Genomic DNA, 24,004 nt, shown 5'->3' with positions numbered 1-24,004 from the left:
TTCTTCCTCCGCCACCCCCCTAGAAAAGAAATCCTACCCTTATCTATTCTGAATAGAAGGAGTGACTAGTTCGATGACGTTCGACTTAAAAACCTGAATTTGTAATCCCATAGCTCATTTCCTATTATACGTCAGTCATTTCCTATCTCTTGACTTTGAAGAGGGATGAAAGAATGGAATTCGGGGGAAAGCAATATTTATATTTTAATAGATTTTTATACTTATACACATAAGTTTTTTTAAATTTTTTTTTCCAGCTAAGTTAGGTTCTATAAAGAAAAAAAAAAGCAAACATATCCTACTTATAAAAATTAAATATAGACTAATGAATATAAGAATATAAAGTAATGAATATATAAACTAACGAATAAAAATATAAAATCCCATATTCATTCTATTTACCATTTCCAATTTTGAAAATATCTTCCTTTTTTTGTGTAATTCTTTTCTATGTCATTTAATTGCCATACAAAAGGTGTGCACCTTGAATAATGCATAATTGTAGTACTTTTTTATGACAAAGTATTTTTATGTCATGTTTACAGGTTGTAATTATTGTCAGTTTGCTTCACAGAAAAAGAAAAGCAGAGCAACGATTTTTTTCCGATTTTGCATGCACTATATTCTATTCTATGGGCGGAAAAAATTAGTGTTGTCAGCTAGAAGTATAGTTATTTACCTTTGAGTAGGAGACAATATTTCTAAATGGTGTCTCAGAAACATATTTGGAATAACTGATTCTATAGGTCATCATGGTGCAAAGAGTTAATTTTTTTCATGAAAAAAATTTACTTGATATTAATTATACTAAATCAATACATCCAAAAAATTTTAAAAATATGTTTATTTTTGTATATTTAAATTCTGTTACTGTGACGTACTTTTTTTACAATATATATTATTGTTTGATTTATGTTGTAAAAATCATTCACACGAAATTAAAGCACTAGACGAAATAGCAAAGAATCAATGTATTAATTCTTGAAATCAAGGATGGCGCCAGACTCTGCCCGACAAGGGGTCAAGTCTCCCCCGACTGGGGGGGGGGCTTAAACAAACTCAAAATATTTAAATTAAAGCAAATTTTATACTTTACATTTTTTTCAAGTGTGTTTCTAAGAATCTAAAATCAGTAATATTGATACCCATAATGTGCAGATTCCTTTTAATGTAAATTTAAATCTAATTTTTTTTTCTGTAATCGATATATTTTGTACTGTATGGTGCAATTTACCATACATTGTAATCGTAAAAATTACTTCTGTAATGAAGAATAGTTGTAGCAGTAACCGCTATTTCAAAAAATTTCGACACTTCTTACTTTCATAAAGCAAAAATTATTCGATAATAAAAATCAGAAATTTCATGCACATTTAACAAAACATTTATAGAATATTTTAATATAAAATATTATTTTTATATGCATCGATTGACTTTTGACTCATTTAAATATTTTTCAAATAAAGTTTTAAGTACATTTTTTGCATCCACGTATTCTATCTAAAGATATCATGCCCCGCTTCGAACGAACTTCGAAATGGTTATGCCCATAAAATTGCAAAATTTCTATTTTTTTTAATTGTTACACTGTATAATTTTACGGACAAAAAAAGGGCTATTTTAATCAGGGGACTCGATGCTAATATATATTGTAAATAAATACAAAGATACTTCTAAAATTTCTCCTTGCGATTCCCTTTTCTTTTCAAAGATGCTTTTAAAGTGAACATCAATGTCCGGCAAAATGCTAATTTCTCTATTTGAGAAAAAGAGTAAGTCCATCTGCTGAAAATATAAGATTCAAACAATATAGCTTAAATTTGTAATTATTTTTAAATTTACAAATTTTAAATTTGCGTCCGAGAAACGAATATTAACTAACTTACATTTTAAAAAAAAATTGCAACACATGGCTGCTGTTTGTCTGCCTATGTTTTCGTTTCTCTGCAAAGCTGAAAGCACACTTTCTACCAAGATTTCTGTTTCGCCCTGCAAAAGCGTTTTACATATTGGCATATGCCTGCAACGAATAACCTTTCACACAGTTAATTGATTATTGTTTACCACATGTCAACGCGAAACATTCTTTTCTCTACGATTTAAATTTGTTTTTGCTTTCATAGTTACGAATTTTAAGTCACAAGAAATGGACACTAAAAATTAAGAAGTTAGGGGACCAAATTTCGAAAAAAAATATTTTTTTTATTTTTCAGGACTTATTTGACCGATTTTGCTTTTTGATTGAATCGAAAAAATTTTCATACAATTGTTAAAATTCGTTTTTCCAAAGGTAATGCCATGCAAAAAATATAGTTTTAAATAGTTATAAAATATTTAATATATTTATAATATGCGTTGAAAAATTCTGAATCCCGATTTTTGAAATTCCCGTGCAGTAAATGGCGACTGATGCACGTTAAATCTATCGAGTCGCAAAGTCCCCCATGCTCCCATAACAAATAAACAACACTGGGGGTACTTATCCAGGAGTTTCCTGGTCTTCTGGATTGGTTCAAAATTACAAGGCTACGGAGTTGAAATTGGGTCGGTTGTTCAACGACGGATAAAATAAAATAGCAAGATTTACAAACCTGAAACTATAGACAAACTTGTATGTTTATCCAGATCAGAATGCGTTTTTCTGTTCATTTTCGTAACTTAAAATATGGTATTGATTCTTTGTACGTGAAAATATGATTAAATCAAAAGTTAATCAAGGCGTTCCCTTTTTCCATTTCATGCACTGTACATAAAATAAGTCAATGAGAATCTGTTAGGTTGATTAATATATATTTTAGGATATTGAATATGAACAGTTTAATTGTTTTTCTGAATCAATCAACAATCTTTTTACTACTAAGAAAATGATAAAAAAGATAATAAATTAAAAATATTTTGTTACTGTTTTTTTTCCCGACTGCATATTTATTGCGTTGATTAAAATATAAACCTTGAATCCGAATAAGTAAATGATTTCTTCAATTAATAGTATTTTTAAAAAAAAAGATTAAAAAATTTAAAAAAATTTTATTTTGTTCTTATACTTTCATTTTGCTTGAAAATTTCAAAAAGAAATTATGTGATCACATAAACCATTGATAAACAAACACATTACATAAAAAAGAATTCGCAAAGAAGAGGACCTGTGTATCCCCTTCTCAGTTCTCCAGAAGAAAGAATAGCAGTTTGAAAGGTAAGTTTCCAAGAAAATGAAGATGTGTCTGTGGGAAAGGATTTCTATGGGACTTCGAAAAGTCTTCAATTTCACCTATGTCTAATCGAATCCAGTCTCTAGTTTGACAATGTACAGGTAAAGTTATGGGTAGTGCAGTGATACTATAATTACATAGAATTTACAATATATTTTCTAATTTTTGTTACTAATTCTTAAGAATAAATAGATAAAAAGTCAACTACAAAATTTTTTATTAGGCATTTGTAAAAGAATTTTTGACATAAATTAGAAAAAAATGTGACCAGACTATTTTCCGGACGAGACCTTAGAATTTTCCCGATGGGAGGGGGGGGGGGGCAAACCGACAGGGGTACAATTCCCCTCCCCTGATCCCGCCCTTGCTTGAAAAAATATTCTTGCAATGATTCTTGTACTGATATTTATTCCTTGCATGCGAAGATTAGATTAGATTTTGATTTGTTTTCATTCTTAATATTGTTTTTACTATGAAAAAATATAATGAAAAATGCAGTTTTGCCTAATAACTACTAGTGTAAATAGAAATTCATATTTTTTGAAGTTTTATAAATCGCTATTAGAATACCTAGCGATTTTTACTAAATCGCGTAAACGATGAATTAAAAATGGATATTTCATTTTGAAACAGTAGCGCTTAACAAAAGCTTTTTCTCCATCTCAAAGAAAAAGAGCCATTATACATGAATATATAATATCCACTGAATTGCCGTTATATTTCGTATCTATAGTACTATTATATAAGTACTATATAAGTAATATTAATTATTTTTTAAATTCAAAGATATCATTAATATGGATTAAAAAGGTAAACATGATTTGTTACTAACACGTATATCAACGAAATTGTTCTCATCCTACATGAACTTAGAACTGAAGTAAATTAAAAAGGATGCACATTTTTTTTTTAAACTTGGCAAATGTATCTGGGAAACAACAGAAGTCAAAAGAGCTAGGAAGGAAAAAATATCAGTAGAAAGAACCTATTCAGTACCATCACAGGGGATATAGATAACAACCTTTGATGTTATATATCAACGTTAACATTGTCAAAGCTCAAAGGACAAGAAAAAATGTAATTTAACCTGAAAGCAATAATCTTATCAGTAAAAATGTCTTCTTCATTGCTTGATATTTCAGAGGAAAGTGCAATGTTGACTACAGTTCAAAAATGACTTTCGGAAAAGTGAATCACATACGCGATTCATTCATCAAACTGTCATGACCCACCTGGACCTCCTAGACCGATAATCACCCCTTTTAACCACAAATTGAAGCAGAAGGGGGAAAGCATACCTTTTGTCCGACCCTCGACACTTTTCGTAGCATCTTTCTAAAATGCGTCTGCCGCTAGAAGTAAGAAACTAAGAGAGAGGGGAAACGCCAATGCATCTATGTTGACTGCACCCAGTAGTTAATGCATCTATGCTGACTGCTGTTCATCGGCGACGAAGGATGGAATTTGCATGCCAGTACCGCAACTGGACGTCCACATAGTGGTGACAGGTAGCTTTTTCCGATGAATCACATTTTATGCTCCATCGAACAGATGGACGTTGGCGTATACGGCATGAAACGTCTGAAAGCAAACACACTGCAACAATTACCGGAAGGATTCAGGCTGGAGGAGGGAGCATTATGGTTTGAGGAATGTTTTCCTGGCATTCACTGGGTGCACTCATCATTGTGGAAGGAGCGATGGATCAGTACAAGTACGCATCTGCCCTTGCGGACCATGTCTACCCCTTCATGCGAATGATTTTTCCTTAAAATGATGGCATCTACCAGCGGGATAAGGCGAGGTGTCATAAAGCTCACAGTGTATGTGCGTGGGACGAAGAGCACAAGGATGAGTTTATCGTACTTCCCTGGCCAGCAAACTCACCGGATTTAAACCCAATCGAGAATCTGTGGGACCACCTCTACCGGGTTGCTCGCTCCACATATCCTCAACCGCGTAATCTAGCGCAGCTGGCTATGGCACTGGAGTCGGCATGGCTCAACATTCCAGTGAACACTTTCAGAAACCTAACTGTCTCTCTTCCTGCACGTCTCGCAGCGGTTCACTCTGCCAAAGGTGGTTATTCTGGATTTTGACAAGTGGTCACATTAATGTGACTGGACTGTGTATATATATATATATATATATATATAACAAATATATATATATATATATATAACAAATATATATATATATATATATATAACAAATATATATATATATATATATATATATATATATATATATATATATATATATATATATATATATATATAATATATATAGCACAATAAAAACAAAGAGAGAACCGAAAATAATTAATAAGTTTTATTAACTGCACATAAGCTGCAAGTATATAGAGCTCATAAAATAAGCTAAAATATTGAGAAAATATGGAAAATATTAAAAAATAATGACAAGAGAAGAAAATTATTAACAATAATTTTTAAAAGTATTCAAAAAACATAATTTTTAAATATATTAAAAAAAATAATAATAATAATAATTAAAATTTAGAAAACAAAACTAAGAAAAGATATAATCTCTTCATCAGCTCACACGATTATATCAGCAAAAGGAGTGCTTTCTAATATTGCATTAATATAGCACTCCTTTTGCGGATATAATCGTGTGAGCTGATGATGATGATGATATCTTTTCTTAGTTTTGTTTTCTAAATTTTAATTATTATTATTTCCTTGTCATTATTTTTTATTGTTTCCATATTCTTCATTTTGAACTTATATAAATATATATATATATATATATATATATATATATATATATATAGCACAATAGCTTTAGCGCTTAATATTATCTACTATTAGCTTACTTTCGTTTTCTTTTTTTTTCCGTTTTTAGTTCGTCTTCTAATTTCGTGTGTTTAGGACATTGCTCTTTGAGACTAATTTTTGGATTTCAGCAGCAATAATAATTTGGCTCCTGCTAAAAATCAATTCAAAACGAGTAAATCCTGTTTTTTTTTCTTAAGTAATTGATTTAATTACAAAACTTTTTAATTACAAACTTTAAATTATCCTGTATTATATTATTACCTTGCGCGCATCCATTTTCGGGCCCACCCAAGGTAACTAACAAATTAGACGCGCTTCAGTTTTGCAGTAAGAACGTGTCATAAGATATCACTTTATTTATGCTTCTGTTTTCATATATTGTAATCTGGCAATCTTATTACGAAATTATTATAAATCATTCTTGAAAGATTCCGGTACGCGTAAGTTCATTTAATTCGCTCCTCACTATGTAGATTTCCTTTCGTGTACTGTTCTCTAATCTCTTTACATTTTTTTTCAGTTTTTTGCTTGATATTTGTTTGTTTTTCCGTACATATTTCTTACTTAATGTGTTCCAATTTCGTTAAAATTTTTTTGAGTGCTCCTCACACTGTTGTAATGATATATTTTGCTTTGGCTATATAAATACAATATTAGAAAGCACTCCTTTTGCGGATATAATCGTGTGAGCTGATGAAGAGATTATATCTTTTCTTAGTTTTGTTTTCCAAATTTTAATTAAAATTGTTTTTTTCTTTAAGCTATTAAAAATTATGTTTTTTAAATACTTTTATAAAATCATTGTTAATAATTTTCTTCTCTTGTCATTATTTTTTATTTTTTTCCATATTTTCTCAATATTATAGCCTATATATATATATATATATATATATATATATATATATATATATATATATATATATATATATATATATATATATATATATATATATATATATATATATATATATATATATATATATATATATATATATATATATATATATATATATATATATATATAATAATTCTTAAAAAAAAGATAAATAACAACAAACATGCAGAGTAAGATATTTATTACGTCAGGACCATCAATTCCAGTTCAGCGATTTTTTTAATCAAGTAACTAATTACATTATTCAATCTTTTTTACTATTTTGTTTTCTATTTGTTATGTAAAGAAAGAAACTTATCATTTTATCTTTCTTTCATTCCATCAGATCAAATCACTAAAAAAAAAAAATTGGTTATTATCATAAAATACAAGTATTTTTTTAAACTTATCTATTTTTTTTAATTAAAACTAATTACTTCAGATTAAACTCAAATCTTTTAAATTGTAATAAAAAACGTAAAGCATGAAAACCGTATTTCTAAGACATATTTTAATTTTTAGCATTAATCAATATATCATAATGTTTTTAACTAAAAATGTTGTTCATAAGATATTAAAGGCAGTTAACTCTTTTTTTTTCTTATTGATGAGATAATTATTAACTAAAAAATATTTCAAAACTAAGACACTTTATGTTAATTGGTTTGTAATCGGTTAAGTGTTCAAAAACAATTGTGCCGTTTGGAAACCATTGCATTTAAATTAATTTAATTCAAAACTGCTTGTATTCCATGTCTATAAATGACTGAATTTTTAAAAAATTTACATTCTGCTAAGGAAAGCAAGATTCGATACGTTTTCGATGTCGAAAAAATGATTTTTTCAACCATATCGACAAGCCATTTTTTCTTAATATTAAATACATTTTAAAACTTTAAACTTTACATTTATGAAAACTACTTATTAATATAATTTAATAACAATAAAAAGGAATTTAAAATGCTTATAAATTTAATTTTTATAAATATTTGAAAATTTGATGTATTTATGATTTTTTTTTACCAGACATAGCTTTCGGTAAGCTCAAAAAATTTTCTACATGAAAAATCAACAAAAAATTGGCATACACTCATGTAAATATGTTTGAAAAATCAGGTGAAATAGTTTGTTTCATAATATGTACAGAATATATTATATATAAGCAAAATAAATTTAGTATTTCTGAAAAAAATGCAAAAATTCGTTCAAATTTTAAAAAACTTCCCCTGTATAACAAAATTATAATGAAAAAAATAAACTTTATATAGTTAATTACAGGTAAATAAGGTATATGTACAAGCATAGAAATTTTCATAACTTTACAATGATTTGTTTTTTGTACGAGCGTACCGAAAGTTATGTCTGGTAAAAGAAAAATTATATTTACATTAAATTGTAATAGTAAAAAATCAGATATTTATTCAAAATAGGATGTCTACAAGTGACGTAGTGTGGATATATCGGTCCTAATTGTTTGTTGAACCGAGGCATTTGTTTACGTTTGCAACGGTTCCTTTCCATTCGATTTCGAGTAAGCCAGGGACGCCAAGTATCAATTTTCTTTAGTGACACATAATATATTCTTACACAAAGTAGAACATAAACGAACTAATTATGCATCGAAATTGCCAGGTTCTCAAAATAAAAATATGTCGTAGTTACAATAAAATACACAAACACATAATAAATCTAAGTTAAGTAAAATTCGTACATGTGAAAAGAATTATATTTCAACAAATTCGATACCGCACTGTATTTAATTAACTTCACATTAATTAACATTCTAACTTATGTAATGAATTTAAATTTAACAGACAGATATTTCATCTGAAATGTGTTTATGTGAAGCAGAAAACATTATTTCATGTTTTTTGCTATCAGCTTTTGACAAACACTTGTCACTAATTTTGAGCATTTTTACGAAAACTAGTTTGTTTTTGAATAAAACACTGTAAACTTGCCCATCTCTATATATTCGCGATTTTTTAAATAGATTTCTTAAAACTTTTAGTTTATTCTGTATAGATTCATATCATGACCTGTCAATAGAGTATTGAAAAAGAATGGACTTGCATAAAAAATATATTATTTTATGACAGGCGCTGAACAGTAGACTCGTTTTTTGATTTATTGTTATTAATGTCAATTTTTTTTTATTGAACAACCCTGCATATGCGACGCGTCGAAAGGAAAACCGCAGAAACCATTCATGCTTTCTTTTTGAAATCGCATCATCTCCGGGATGCGTATTGACAAAACATACCGTAGATTGTAAAGGGGTTGGCGAAAATATCTATCGGCGTTGAAGGAGCGTCTCGCAAATCGCCAAACAGCTGTGTGCTTATGTTTTTGTTTTGTTTTCGGTATCACGTATCTATCATTCACCAAGTTATATATGGGTGTGACATTTCAGAGTTTCAAATAAGCTGATCTTCATTAGATTCTTCTGCATTAAATGAAATATAAAGCGTATTTTTTTGTTATAGCTCCGACATAATCGTTTGTATTTGTTAACATAATTGTGTTTATTAGCGTTTTTTAGAAGGTCGTAATAAAACTAAGATAAAAAAAATTATATATTATTACCTCCATATTTTATTCTCTCCTTCTGTATTTTCACAACTTTCATTAAATGTATACGCGTATTTCGAGTAGTGAACTTCTTTACCTACTCATCCACTAATTAAAATTAATAATTTCACAATAACCTCTAATCCTTAATAATGAAATGATTATTACAATAAAGTTTGTTTACTTAAAAGATTAAAAAGAAATTTATTGTTCAGCAGTGACTTTGTTACTAATTCTATATTCATTAATTAAACTTAATGGTTCTGCTCGATAACCATTTACAATTTTTTTAAAATTTTATTTAAATTTCAGTTATTATGGAATTCCTTAAATATTTTTCGACGTAGAGATTATTTAGCAATAATGCGAAAAGCTGAAATTTATAAATGTATAATATTTATAAATGTTTAAGAGAATTATTAGCAGCTATTTTGTACTAATTATTTTAGTTGAAATGTTCATTATACACAGTTTTATAAAAATCATCGTAAAATTCATTGAACGATGGAGACATTGACATTTTAAAATGCAAGTAGAATTCAATAATCATTTCATTTTATAACTGTAAAACGGTAGATAAGTAACTTCGTTATAAAGTTTTACATGATACGAGAATATTATGCTATTGCTTTATAATGAAAGAACAACATTTTAAGTTCTAAACTTCTTGTTGAAAAGAAAAAAAAAACGAAATTTTTTTCCTGTCATCGGTGTTAGCGATTAGAGAGTGTTTTTTAGCGTATAAATGTTAAGTCAGTACTGTTCCATTTTAAATAAAAATGCATTTTGCTCCGGAAAAAAAATTACTTGAATTTGTCAATAGAAATTCCCTAATTATTGTAGCAAGAACTTTTAAATTTCTAATCAAACTTTCCTCTATTATAATTTTGTGCAAATAATTATTATTAATAATATAAATGACTATTAAAAGGAATTAATTGAGAATGTTCAATTTTAATAAATTAACTGTTTACGCAATCAGATTAATAACTTTTTTCATAATTTACAAATGGAGAAAAAGTCTTTTACAGTTTAAAAGTGAAAAGAAAAATAAAGTTGAGATTAAATTTATAAAGTAAGCGTAACTCGAAGGAGGTTGAAGTAAGGGCATTAAAATCAAAATTTCAAAAGAAAAAAAAATCACCTTTTAGTGTACAGTGAGCAATAAACGAAAAATTTAAAACTAACTTTTGATCTAGTGATCAGATGTTTACGTTCTAGGACTCAAACTTTAGATTTAGAATTTCCTTAATTCCCTACCACTATTGTAGATATTTACTTTTCACCTAACTTGTAAAATTTTAAAGTTTAGAATTTTTTACAGAATCACTCAGGCGAAGTAATTGTGCTTTATTTAAATATTATTTAGAAAGAATTTTTCTAAAAGTATTTCTTTTAAAGTTTTAATCAAACTTTTGTTTTTTATTTATCTATAGTTATTGAAAGTTAAGTTGATGATTTTTAAGTTGAAATGAATGCCGCCCTGCTTTGCATATTTCAAATATTATTTCTAAAGAAATGTATAGCTTAACCTTAAACACCCAGGACCTTACAATTTTAAATCAAACAATCACTACATTTATTTATTAAAAAACACTCTTATGACCTGATAATAAATTGATCTAAATCTTAAATGTGAGTTTTATAACATATAATTTATTTAAACTCAGCACATACATCTAACCTCTGTTGTCGCCAATGTCTCAATTTTAAAATATAGTTTTTCTTTTATAAATTTTCTGATATTTTCATATGAAGGATAGTATTAAGTTCGAGAATTAAAAATTTGTACCCAAAAAAGTTGCTAAAAATTATAATTATTATTAATATATGACAACAGGAAGTTTTTAATTGAAGGTTGAAATTTTTTTTAATTATGTTATTTTTTAATTATGTTATTTTTTAATTATATTTTTAATTACCAAACTCATATAACAGTATTTAGGAATCTATAAATTTATGTTACGTATGATAGTTGCATTATAACCTGTACGCAATATGTGTAAATAAAATATATTTTTAAAATTGTACATTTTCTATTAATTGCATTTATTATTCTTATATTGAAAAGGTATCAAGTTATCTATGACCTCCATAATGAATGAAGTATTTACCGACTTTTATATATATTAAGGAATTGAATCAATTTTTCACAAAGTTTAAAATCTCATCTCATTGCAAAAAAAGTTATTTCATAAAATTATGCAAAAAAAGTAATTTAATATATATATTTTTTTTATAATGAATGCTTCTAGTAATGAAACAAACGCTTTCAAACTTTATTTTAAAAATATTGATTATTTCGTTTGCAAGAAACTATTACTTTAAAGCGTGATAACATTTTTGAATACTCTATTTTTTTTTTCTAGTAAATAATATGTCTTTGTTAATTTCTAAAAAAATAATCTTTATAAAAAAGCTTACATTATTCTTTTATAGAGAATAATGATTTCATAGAAAATATCACTAAAATAAAACAGGTTATGTTTTCTTACAATAAAAATTAAATAGAATTAATTCTTCAAAATAGCGTTTCAATAAAACATAGTGTTAAAATGTTACGTTATTTTTTGTGATTGGTTCATTAATAAATTATTTTTATTTCTTCGCAAACACAATTCTTGTAAAAAAAAAAATTAAAACATTGAATCTGTTTTATCAAAAAACACGATCGTTTTATAAAATATAAATTATAGCGCTTAATAAAATATGAATAGAGTGTAGTTGTAAAGTGATCCTAACAATAAAAAGGTGTTATTTTCTTTTTTATTTTCTCTACTAAACGGAATTAATGAGTTATTTTTATTCATAATGGCTAGTCGAGGAGAAGAAGAAAATATCGAATTACACTGCTTAGGTTAATGTAATTTCGTTCTCCCACCACATTTACGCGTAATCCATCGCCAACTGCACCTGCAATCGCCACGTTTACAATCTACGGTATGTTTTGTCAATACGCCTCCGGAATCTTCGGAGCTGATCCATACCTCCTTCACAAAGAGATTCTAACCCTTGATCCGCCACTGAAAGCATTTTTGTGAAACCCAATTGAGAGAAAAAACGTTTTATCCCCTGATACAAGAAATCGCTCTGCCTCTACTTCCATGAGCAGTTATTTATGACTAGCAAGCAATTGTCATACAGAAGTCTTGGAAGAAGTTGGTCTCAACAAACAGTTAATGCTATTGAGCAATTAATTTTCAGCAGCTTTATTGTATTAAAATAAAGATGATGAATCCCTAAAATTTCAATCAATCTCAATTGTTTTAATTTTTTCGACATGGCTTGTTAAGTTGCTCCTACGAGTTGATTTTAAAAGTCACAGTTTTAGTGTTGCAATTTTGCCAACTCGGTGGCAGAGTGGTTAGCGTGACTGACTGCGAAGCCGATGGTTGCGGATTCGAATCCCGCTCAGGGCATGGATGTTTCTTTCTCTCTCTGTGTGTGTTCTATGTCCTTTCTCCTTTGTATATGTGATTGTGTGAATGTGATCCGCCCTATAAACGGGTATGTGGTCGTGTGACGTGAGCGACGCTGCTCTACCACCGTGGCTTCACCGCAGGTGCCCACTGAGTAACGAAAAGAGAGTAGCAGTCCTGGCATATGAGTGCCCGCCATTAACAAAAAAGTTTTGCAATTTTTTTTAACAGTTTAGACGTAGATAAAATTTAATCTTAAACACAAGCTAAAAATCTAGAAATATATTCCGTTTCATAATTTATTTGTTTTAAAAAAAATTTAATTCTTTCCAGAATACAATTTTTTTAAACTAACTTATTTGTTTCACTTACCTCTTGCAATAATATGGAAACGCCATGCAAGAGGTCATGATTGCCTTGAGACAAGTCTAGAAAGAAGGAAAAAAGTTTTATAACATTTCCCATAGGTTAAATGTGAATACTTAACAGAAATATATCCATCAAAATTCCGAATAACGTAATAGCTCTTCAATAGTTCTGTTTTTCCAACAATGTGCTCTAAAGTAGAGATCCTGCGCAGCACACAAAAGCGTTACAGAGGTTTCAAGTTCCTGTTCGTGATGCTGAAACCAGGCAGTCGACGTCTATGGATGTAAAACTATATAAAGCTAAACACAGGTGGTGCTAGAGTTTGAAAGTCGTAATAAATGGTAGTACTTTTTTACGTCGTACTAGAGCTTCACAATGGGCCATTGTCAGTGGTCAGGGAAGCATGACTGAGGGTGATCCGAGGACATGTTATCGCAGTTGTGATTCTCTGCAGAAGGGGTGGGTGCCCCACTGTGGTTACCCAACGATCCTCAACTCAAAGTTGATCACTTCAAGGTAGAATATTTTAACAAGGAACGATTCCAAACCCTCTCTGTTCTTTCGCAGGCTGATCAAAGTGATTATCCACTACTCATCGATCTCTGCCAGTGTTGCTTGACTTCTGCGATCTTTTTGAAACCCTGTCTTACGATCATTTCTATGTGAGACAAGCTCGTTAAAAGACTTCCGGGTCATTACTTTAATGCTTAAGTTTTAAAAAAAAACATGCCATAAAATACTGTTATTGAACTTCAGTGTTTACAATGTGACCGGTTTTATTTATCCTTCAAATTTAAAATTCATTTAAATTAAACTACAAATATAAAAGAGGACAGCATTAAAAAAATTACGATCCTTACATTTCATTTATGTCAAGTTGTCAATCGCCTTAAATCGATTAATCGAACTACCTTTTAGAATTTTGACCTTTTAGAATAGAATTTTCAAAAATTCATTCTAAAAAATTTGAAATTATTTTTTTTAAATTTCAAATTGATTCTATTAGATTCTTTTTAACACAACTGATAAGCAGAGATTGGGTCTTTTGAACATTTTACTACTGCAAAAGTCATTGAGTGACTGACTATTTCAGCAATGAAAGGACAATCTTTTCATATGGTGAAGCATTATCTATTATCTAAGAATCAGTGGTAATATACGGAGCAAATACCTGTGGTGTTGAAAGAAATTTGCTCAGATCAAAAGGTTCTAAAGAAGTTTTTGAACGAAGAAAAATGTGCATTGAAATATTGAATAAATCGAAAATAAAATAATGATAATAATAGTTAAAAATAATTCATTATTAATAATAATTTATTTAATGTTACTAAAACATAAAATTGTTGCCCAATATGAGTTTTTATAGAATTTATTTCTTAAGTATAAAAACTATGCTTTATTTAATTAAAATAAAGTATGCATTACAATATTTCTAGAACAGTGCTATATTTTAATTTGATTTGTTTAACTTTTCATTTTTAAATTATTGTATGCAAAAGAATCAGTTACTCAGATCATTAAATTTAAAAAAATATATAAATGCTAAATTTTTTATTGTTAGTGAATTCAATGTCCCATATCAATATCGCAAATTTGAAAACAGCCACTATATAAAGTTTCAAAGTGTAACATTTTAACGGAGAACGAAATTTTAAACAATAAATAATTTTTAATTCAGAAAATTTCAAGGATTTTTTTTTAATTTGAATGCAAATTTACATTTATTCACTTATTTTTTTATCGAGTTTCTTCAACAAGTAAATTTATTAATGAACTATATTTTCTGACAGTAAAAACAAAATTTGTCAATATTTCGAATTTCTGAAGAAAATGAACATAAATTAAAGCTTTTTATATGCATACATTATATTTTAATTTCTTTGCTATTTCAGCAAATGTCGTAATATTTTGGTGCGTCTTAAAATTGTATACATTTAAATGTAAAATTTAAGTCATTTTAAAATAAAAAAAATACATTTTTGTACCTACATTGTCAGTGAAATTTAAGGCTAGTTTGAATTTTTGATTTTCTCGAATTGTACTTTCAGATTGTTTCTTTCTTTTCCTTTTTTCGTACTTTTTCATGAACTTTTTAATCGTTACTTTTTAAAACCAAATTTTGTTTTTTGCTTTTTACGAGTAATTTTTCAAAAATTTCAATTTTTAAAGTTTTTGCTTTTTACTTGCCACTTTCTATAAAAGCGCTTGCACTTTTAATCGTTACATTATAAATTTAAAGTTCTCACGTATATTCTTGAGTGTCTCATATTTTTTCCAAAACCAGTATGAAATCAATTTTTCTTTTCTAAATGAACACAGTTAAGTTCTTCTTTACGATGTTTAGAAATATGTTACGCCATAGCATTTTATAAAGATCAATGCACGAGAATAATATAAATGTAAACTCACCAAATATTTTTCCATGCCAGCAAATTCCTCCCTACGGCTAGGAGAATTTTTTTCTTTTTCAAGCTTGCCCTGTAAATAATTATGGCAACACATATTTATTTTTGTTATTTTTAAAGACATACTTTTATTTATTTAAAAGGGAATTACTTACATTATAATCTAGAATTGTGCTAACTGTTTTCAAAAGGCATTTTTTCTGCACCATAGAAAAATAAAAAGAAATTAGTTTACTGGTTATGGCAAAATTCTGTGTCAAAAATTCTATGAGCACTGTAAAAAATATCAATTTTTTTCAGATTTTCTCCGTAAATTTGATGGTCCAAAGCTGTTTTGTTGACTAAAGGTTCTTTACCGTCTTACACCTTACTTATAAACTAATTATGGTCGAATTGCGTAATTATAGCCAAGAGATAATTTTGAGCAGTGCCATATTTTTTAAAAAAAATTCATCCAGAAAAAATATATCTTATTTTTTTATAAATATATATTATATATTGATAAATAAATGTCTTATATTTCTAAAAATATATTTTATTATCTAAGTTTTAAAATAAATATATCTTATCAATTTTTTGTAAAACTGAAAGTTAAAGGTAGGAGACTGATAATTTGTGACACGGTTCAGGCGGCATTTTTATTTCTCTCCTTTTTATTTGCACAGAATAAAAATACATTTATATTTAAGTTGACCACATAATTTGTGTTAATCAATGCTCATGATACTATTTTTTGAAACTTAAATGTTTTTGTAAAAGAAAAGGAATATTACTTATTGGCGCTTATAATTGAAATCTTATAATTGAAATCTTATAATCTTATAATTGAAACTTGTAAGGTAGAAAATCTTATAATTGAAACTTATAAGGTAGAAAATCTTATAATTGAAAAAGTAAGAGAAAAATTTTGATAAATGGTCTGAATTATTTTTTTAATGTCGAGTCTTTGTCGTTGCAAACCAAAGGTGTTAATATATCAGAAGATAAAGAGCCATATTAAGACAAATTATGTGGGCAACTTAAATTTATTAATATTTAAGTTGCCCACATAATTTGTGTTAATCAATGCTCATGATGCTATTTTTTTAAAACATGAATGTTTTTGTAAAAAAAAATGAATAATACTTATTGGTACGTATAATTGCAATATTATAATTGAAATCTTATAATCTTATAATTGAATCTTATAAGGTAGAAAATCTTATAATTGAAAAAGTAAGAGAGAAAATTTGATAATTTTTTTTACCGTCGAGTCTCTGTTGTTGCAGACCAAGGGTATCAATATATCAGTAGATAAAGAAACATTTTTCCATTCCGGGAAAACGTATCTATCTTTAAATTCACACTCTGCATTCCACAATACTCTATAAGTGTTCCAAGTCTGGAATAATTTTATTTTTTATGAAGAAGATAATTAAAAAGAAATTGAGAAATCAGGAAGAAAATTTTTTAATTGAAAACACTTTTAATAAATATTTACCTAAATCATTGGTAGCTCAAACTATATATCAGGATTTAGTGAGGGTGATATTCGTTTGCAACATTTTGTTCGTAATAACTTACTCCAACAATCAAACAGGTTTCCATACTCTGCTTCACCTTCATATTTACTTTTTGACTTTCCTTTTTCTTTTTTTTTTATTTAGCTATTAATTCACCGTCACCCCATGTGAATATTTTTTCAAATATAAATTGTGTAGTGCCTTAATGGAACAACATTTATGATTTAATAAAAAGTCAAATATATGAGATACTTACATCTCTATGCCAATAATCGAAGCACGTTAATTCTTCTGCAGTTAATTCTATAACAGTAAATGTAGTTTATTAAAATATAGTATTGATAAAAAGTGAGTTTCAGCTAATACCTGTAAAAATGAATCACACTTACATTAATGTTAAATAAGTGAAGCTTTTTCGGCACTCTTTTTAAAATAAGTGGATTTCATACACAAGAGTGTTATTAAAATTGCGTTCCTGATACATATATATATATATATATATATATATATATATATATATATATATATATATATATAAGTATAAAATTAAAGTTATGCGTCTTAGTACTTACAGGATTAAAAATAAAACAGTTATCGTAATCTAACGAACCACTGCTGAGAACTGGGATCATTAAGACCTATTTGATTTCTGGACGAATCCAAGACAAGTTGAAATAGGTAGACAAGCGTTATATAGTTTTGATGTTTTTCATCACACCTCAGTATTAATTCGACATTTTCCTTTATTGCAATTCGGCAAAGTTTGATACAGTTTTTTTTATCTTCAACAGTGTGAAGTTGCTGTATCTTATATGCATATTTTTTAATAATATTGTTGAGAAAGAACTCTAAAAATACTGTAGAAACTGTGGTAAATTATTATCCAAATTCGAAGTTCAAACTCAATATCCTATTCGGTGTAAAAACTCAAGCTATTACCGAATCTAGCTTTCATACATACTTGAAAGAATGTAAGTGAATCAAAATTTCAATAAATGATTAGGCTTACGCCAAAACGGCCGAGCCGCAATCGTCCCTTACTGCGAAGTCAATAGCTGAGGATTCGAATCATGCTCATTGCGCGGATGTTTCTCTCTATACCTTGTCCTCTATTGTGTGTGATTTGTGAATAAGACCCACCCTACGAATGGGTATCTGTGGTAGTGTGGAGTGTGTAATTTTTCGCACCTCCGTGACTTTGGTCACAAGGTGCTCACCAAGAAAAGCAAAATGAGCAACACACCCGGCACCTTTCATAGCGGAAACATATTAGGTCTGTGCCTGACATTTAAAAAGGATCTTTTCGAATTATTTTTGCCAATCTTGTCATAAACTTTTCACTTATCACGACTATCTATGTTTCTTGTTTACAGAAGGTAAAAGTTTGATTTCATCTCTCTCTGACTTTTGTACTGGTTTCACACATAAATAGTGATGGTTGAGATGTTACGTTTTTTTTGTAAAAAAAAATCTAGAATAATATTTAAAATACGTGAAAAATTTCTATTATATAATAATAATAAATGTTTCTTTCATTTTAAGTCAAAATAGCACTCCCAGTAAAGTAAATTGTTTTACAGTTATTAATTATTTTTTACAACTTTGGGTATATATTTATAAAATATACGTAAAATATGAAATCAGATTACATAAAAGATTTTAAATTCAAGTTTTTCCTTTAAGGAAGAAGTATAAGAAGTTATTTGCATTAATGAATGTTTATTTTTATACAAAAATTAAAATTCTTTTTTTTTTTAATAATTGTATTAACAGACGATTCTTTTCGGCTTATTCATGAATCATGAGTAGCAAATATTAAGTGCAATATTAACATTGCAGATAATGTTAAACATGTAATAATTTATAAATTTCATCTTCAAATAAATAAATTTAATCTCCAGATTCTTATTTGAGCAACTTATTACTTTGCAAAGCACTGAAAGTTTCCTTAAAACTGAGCAAAATGTTAATGAGCAAATATTTTTTCCGAACTTATTGATTTTCAGATAATCTCAAAGATTAATTATTAATGTATTACAATTTAATTTATTACTTTCGTATAGTGCTGGTTTATAAAAAAAATAAATGTTAACTTGGGGAATGAACATGCTAGCGGAGAAGAATGGATGTTTCTCAGCAACCCAGATAAATAATCGTGACAAAAACGTAATACCTTCCCATGCCAGTTTAAAGTAAAGAGCAGTCTACCATCAATATTATAAACAGGCCAGTCATTTTCTTGAATATGTAACAGAAATCTTTTTGAGTCCGAAAAGGCATTGGTGGAGGCACACAAAACAAACAGGAAGAATAAAACTTACTGGTGAAGTATGTGAGTGGAGAGGAGGCGCGGGAATTTCAGGTCGTCATCTCTTAGACAAGCTGCTCAATCAACCAAGTAGTAGATGGAAGATATACGTTGCTCAATCAACATAAAAAAAGCCCTTTTTTCAACTCCAAGATTTAACACAACAGGAAAACTTATAAAGGACTCAATATAAAATGAGATGCAACAAAATAGTTACAATTATTTTGAAGAAAACTTCCGAGTTCTTAAGAGCACCATCCTTCAAAGCTGCCTTAGGGGGGTAGGTGGGGGAAAATCGAATGCGCGCGTTAAGAGCAGTTCACCCTTTAAATAGAAAAATGCTGCAAACGAGTTGGAAGTTAGAAAAAACTAGAAGTTACAGTTAAAACAGGTGTAAGAAGGTACAATAAAAGTTGAAGTGTTTACATTTTTGGGAAAGTTACAGTTGAGAAAAAAGAAAAAGAGTAGAAGTAAAAGGTTTTACGTGGATACATCAAACAAAGCCGAATCATCTGCCATTCTATGAATTTAAGGGGAGCGACATTCCATTCCACTTCTATAAGAAAAAGTGTAAACAATGCCAAATTAATTTAAGGGATTACATAAATTTAGATCTAAAAAATAGTGAGTGGCACAATGTCACAAATTACACAAGCAATTTATACTTATTATAATACTTGCCAGAGTTGGCAAACGAAAAGTGCTTTTTAGCTATTTGCGATGCTTCCTTTATGAATGCCTTATATATAAAACATTGCCATGGCTTGTAACATTCTATAACTCTCCCACGGTCTATATCATTCATAATATTGCACATAATCTAAAATGTTTTTCGATTGTTAAAATTTTATGTGATTATTGAACAGTAGAATTTAGGCAAAGAATAACAATCTTTACAATTTTATCAATTAATATATTTAATTTTCAAAGAGATTTTTAGGCAAAATATGAATGTCTAGAAATGTCTTTTCCCCTCAACAATAAAGGTAAATAATTTTAAAAATAATAATCTTACCACAATCACAATATTGGTGGATAAAACATCCTACATAAGAATCACCCATCGCTTTGATCGCCTGCTCACGTGCGTTTTGAATAATTTTTCCAAAGTCAAATCCATGGCAATAGACAACTGATGAAACCAGAATATAAATCAAATTGTATCTGGAAAGCATTTCCACGACAAATACTACTCCAATATTGAAACCACTTCAATGTGTTTGAACAATTTGATTCCAAGAGCTCTTTTTGCTGCAAACATCGCTTAAAAAGGATCCTCCTATCATAATTGTCATTGAAATGAACAGCTGGGACTCAATAAATAAATTATTACCATATGAATTAAATAAAGGATATTTAAAAATACAACTATGTCCTCCTCAGACGCACTTGCAAATTATAATAGGAAACATTTTTATACTGAGTGATTGCGTGTTATATTGAAAACACTACAAATATAATAATATTGGATGGGGCGTTTTTTCAAGTTTAAGTGTAAAATTCAGTTGGAAATATTAACCCACGAATATTTTGACCTAGAGTACCATATGCCTTTAGCTTTACACAGTCTACCATCCATACTGTAAGGATTAAAAGCTGAGCATTTGAAAGTGCATTATTAACTCAAAATGCTTTATTTAATTAATACGGTAATAATTTGTTTATTGACGTTGCATTATTAGTATTTTATGTCTTTATTATTGACTTAAAATGCCCTAATTTTATAATGATTTTATTTTTTCATGACGATAGCAGTGTTAAAATAGACCGTAATAATAGTTTTAAGACACTGACTTCGTTTTCAATATGACGATTTTGCAAAGTAAATTAAGATAAAACAGTTGTTTCAGAGATAAATTGAAAAGCATTAAAACATTTTTATATTATCATTATTATTATTATTATGTACAAGAAGAAAAAGAGAAACAAACAGTCAAAATAATTCGGTTATATGGGGCCACAATTTCCATAACGGTAACGGTAAATGCTATTTGCATTAAATTCAAGATCGCTGAGAAAACTTTTCGTGTATCTGAACACTAAAAACGGTAGCAAGTACTTAATACTGAAATGGTGTTTAAACAAGTAACCCACTACACCGAAACCACGAATAGTTCTTGGTGTAGTTATAGTGGAAAACCAAGAATGTTCTTTTACTCTACTTGGAGAATTTCAGTAAGTTATGATACACATAAGAACCTGTAAAGTTACTTTTACTACACAATTTAAAAAAAAGAACCATAAATTAAGGATGCACATATACAATATCAGTTAAAATAAAATTAGTTTGTCAAGCATGCAAAAAGCACAGACAGAATATTGATATGAATCCAAACAACACCGAAGAGAATCGAAGTTAAATATTATAAAATTATTTACACATTCTGCAGATTTATGTAAATCTCATGTTTAGACCTGAAAATATGCTAAGATTTTATAATTGAATATATGCTGACAAATCAATCTGATAAGAAGATTGATATCTCATTTCAAATAATTGACCACAATCAATATTCTGTCTAACAGGAATAATTACTGAAACTTACTTTCTTCTTAGTTATCTATACATCTTATCTTCTTAGTTTTATGCACCTCACGACCTTATGACCAAACAAAGCTTTAGTTCATTTATTGTTAAAAGTTAAAATGCTTATAAAGCACGTGCATAATTACCCGAACCATCAAACCATTACCTGAGAGAACGACGTTTCTATACAAGATGAAGGCACTCTCTTTCATTTCTTCATTCAAAAATACATAAAATATTTATAAATTTATTTTATATATATATATATATATATATATATATATATATATATATATATATATATATATATATATATATATATATATATATATATATATATATATATATATATATATATATATATATATATATATATATATATATATATATATATATATATATATATATATATATATATATATATATATATATATATATATATATATATATATATATATATATATATATATATATATATATATATATATATATATATATATATATATATATATATATATATATATATATATATATATATATATATATATATATATATATATATATATATATATATATATATATATATATATAAATAATAAGTAAATAAATACAAGAAAACACTAAGAAAGTTAAGAAAAACAATAAGTATCATTTATTGTGCTTAAGCTGCAAGTAAACAGCACTCATTAGATAAGTTCAAAATGAAGAATAAAACAAAGAAAAATTATAGATATATGAAAAAAAGGGGGGTGGGAAATAATAAGTAAAAAATAACAAACAACAGTTTATTTAAAAAAAAATGAAATGCTAATTAAAAAGCCGGAAAAAAAAGATATAATTTTTTCGTCAGCCCACACGATTATATCCGCAAAACAGAGTGCTTTCTGATATTGTATCAATAAAGCTAAAGCAAAATATATTAATACAATAGTGTGAGAAGCACTCAGAAAAATTTTTTATAAAAATAACAGCAAATAAAATAGATCACAAAAAGTAAAAATAAGTGAAAATAACATGTAAAAACAGGTAATAAGATAAAATAAAAAGAAAAAACATTAAAAGGGGGGGACTATAAAGCGAGTAGCAAAATCAGAACAACTTACATGGACGGATATTTTTCTAGAATGATTTAAAAATGTTTTCGCAGAAAGATTGCCAGATTACAAAAGCGCAAATTGAGTGTAACAAGAGGGTTTTGAATAAACTGTTGTTTGTTATTTTTTACTTATTATTTCCCACCCCCTTTTTTTCATATATCTATAATTTTTCTTTGTTTTATTCTTCATTTTGAACTTATCTAATGAGTGCTGTTTACTTGCAGCTTAAGCACAATAAATGATTAAATGATACTTATTGTTTTTCTTAACTTTCTTAGTGTTTTCTTGTATTTATTTACTTATTATTTATATATATATATATATATATATATATATATATATATATATATATATATATATATATATATATATATATATATATATATATATATATATATATATATATATATATATATATATATATATATATATATATATATATATATATATATATATATATATATATATATATATATATATATAAGCATTAACGAAGATAGTATAAGCATAAATAGGCATCAGTGAAAATAATATAATTTTTAAAATATTTAATTAACAAATATAATAATAAATTATTAATAAATATGTTCGTTGTCAAAAATACTGGAAAACTTCAATTGCTGCTCATTGTTAGAATCTTGGGCATTCAGTTTCATTGCGTCGGGTAATCAATTGATATTGTAAAATTCAATTTCGTCAATGCCAGAGTCATTTCCATCGCAGCCGCACCTGCTCATATTAATACCCTGAATTCCTGAATTCCTTTTTAGCGTAATTAGTTCATCACTACCTCTCCTGTTACTTCATAATAAAAATAATATAATGTAATTATACAAATTATTGTTGTATATATATATATATATATATATATATATATATATATATATATATATATATATATATATATATATATATATATATATAT

General features: G+C 27.5%; 1 protein-coding gene across 1 annotated transcript; it reads right to left on the bottom strand.

Annotated features, from left to right (window-relative positions):
- Window positions 1-7,066: 7,066 nt before the first annotated feature.
- On the bottom strand, window positions 7,067-20,716 carry LOC107452537 (uncharacterized). The gene is made up of 7 exons (XM_087165233.1): window positions 20,471-20,716; window positions 17,404-17,450; window positions 16,892-17,026; window positions 15,801-15,845; window positions 15,650-15,718; window positions 13,244-13,299; window positions 7,067-7,236 (listed from the first exon to the last, which is right to left on the bottom strand). The coding sequence occupies exons 1-7, from the start codon at window positions 20,628-20,630 to the stop codon at window positions 7,224-7,226; spliced, it is 525 nt and encodes a 174-aa protein (XP_087021359.1). The 5' UTR covers window positions 20,631-20,716; the 3' UTR covers window positions 7,067-7,223.
- Between the last annotated feature and the right edge of the window lie 3,288 nt (window positions 20,717-24,004).

Source organism: Parasteatoda tepidariorum, chromosome 5 (assembly GCF_982258835.1).
Source record: "Parasteatoda tepidariorum strain Cologne lab strain chromosome 5, Ptep-v5.0, whole genome shotgun sequence".
NCBI classification, from domain to species: domain Eukaryota; kingdom Metazoa; phylum Arthropoda; class Arachnida; order Araneae; family Theridiidae; genus Parasteatoda; species Parasteatoda tepidariorum.
The sequence above is the reverse complement of the archived record's forward strand: the minus strand, read 5'-3'. Positions and strand labels throughout refer to the sequence as shown.

Bases quoted from the DNA above. Each gene is read 5' to 3' on its own strand.
- LOC107452537 (XM_087165233.1), bottom strand. From the start codon at position 20,630: ATGCTTTCCAGATACAATTTGATTTATATTCTGGTTTCATCAGTTGTC. The intron at 15,846-16,891 runs GTAAAAAAAATT...TCTATGGTGCAG, and splicing joins GCAACAACAGAGACTCGACG to AAAAAATGCCTTTTGAAAAC. The intron at 15,719-15,800 runs GTAAGTAATTCC...AATTATTTACAG, and splicing joins GCACAATTCTAGATTATAAT to GGCAAGCTTGAAAAAGAAAA.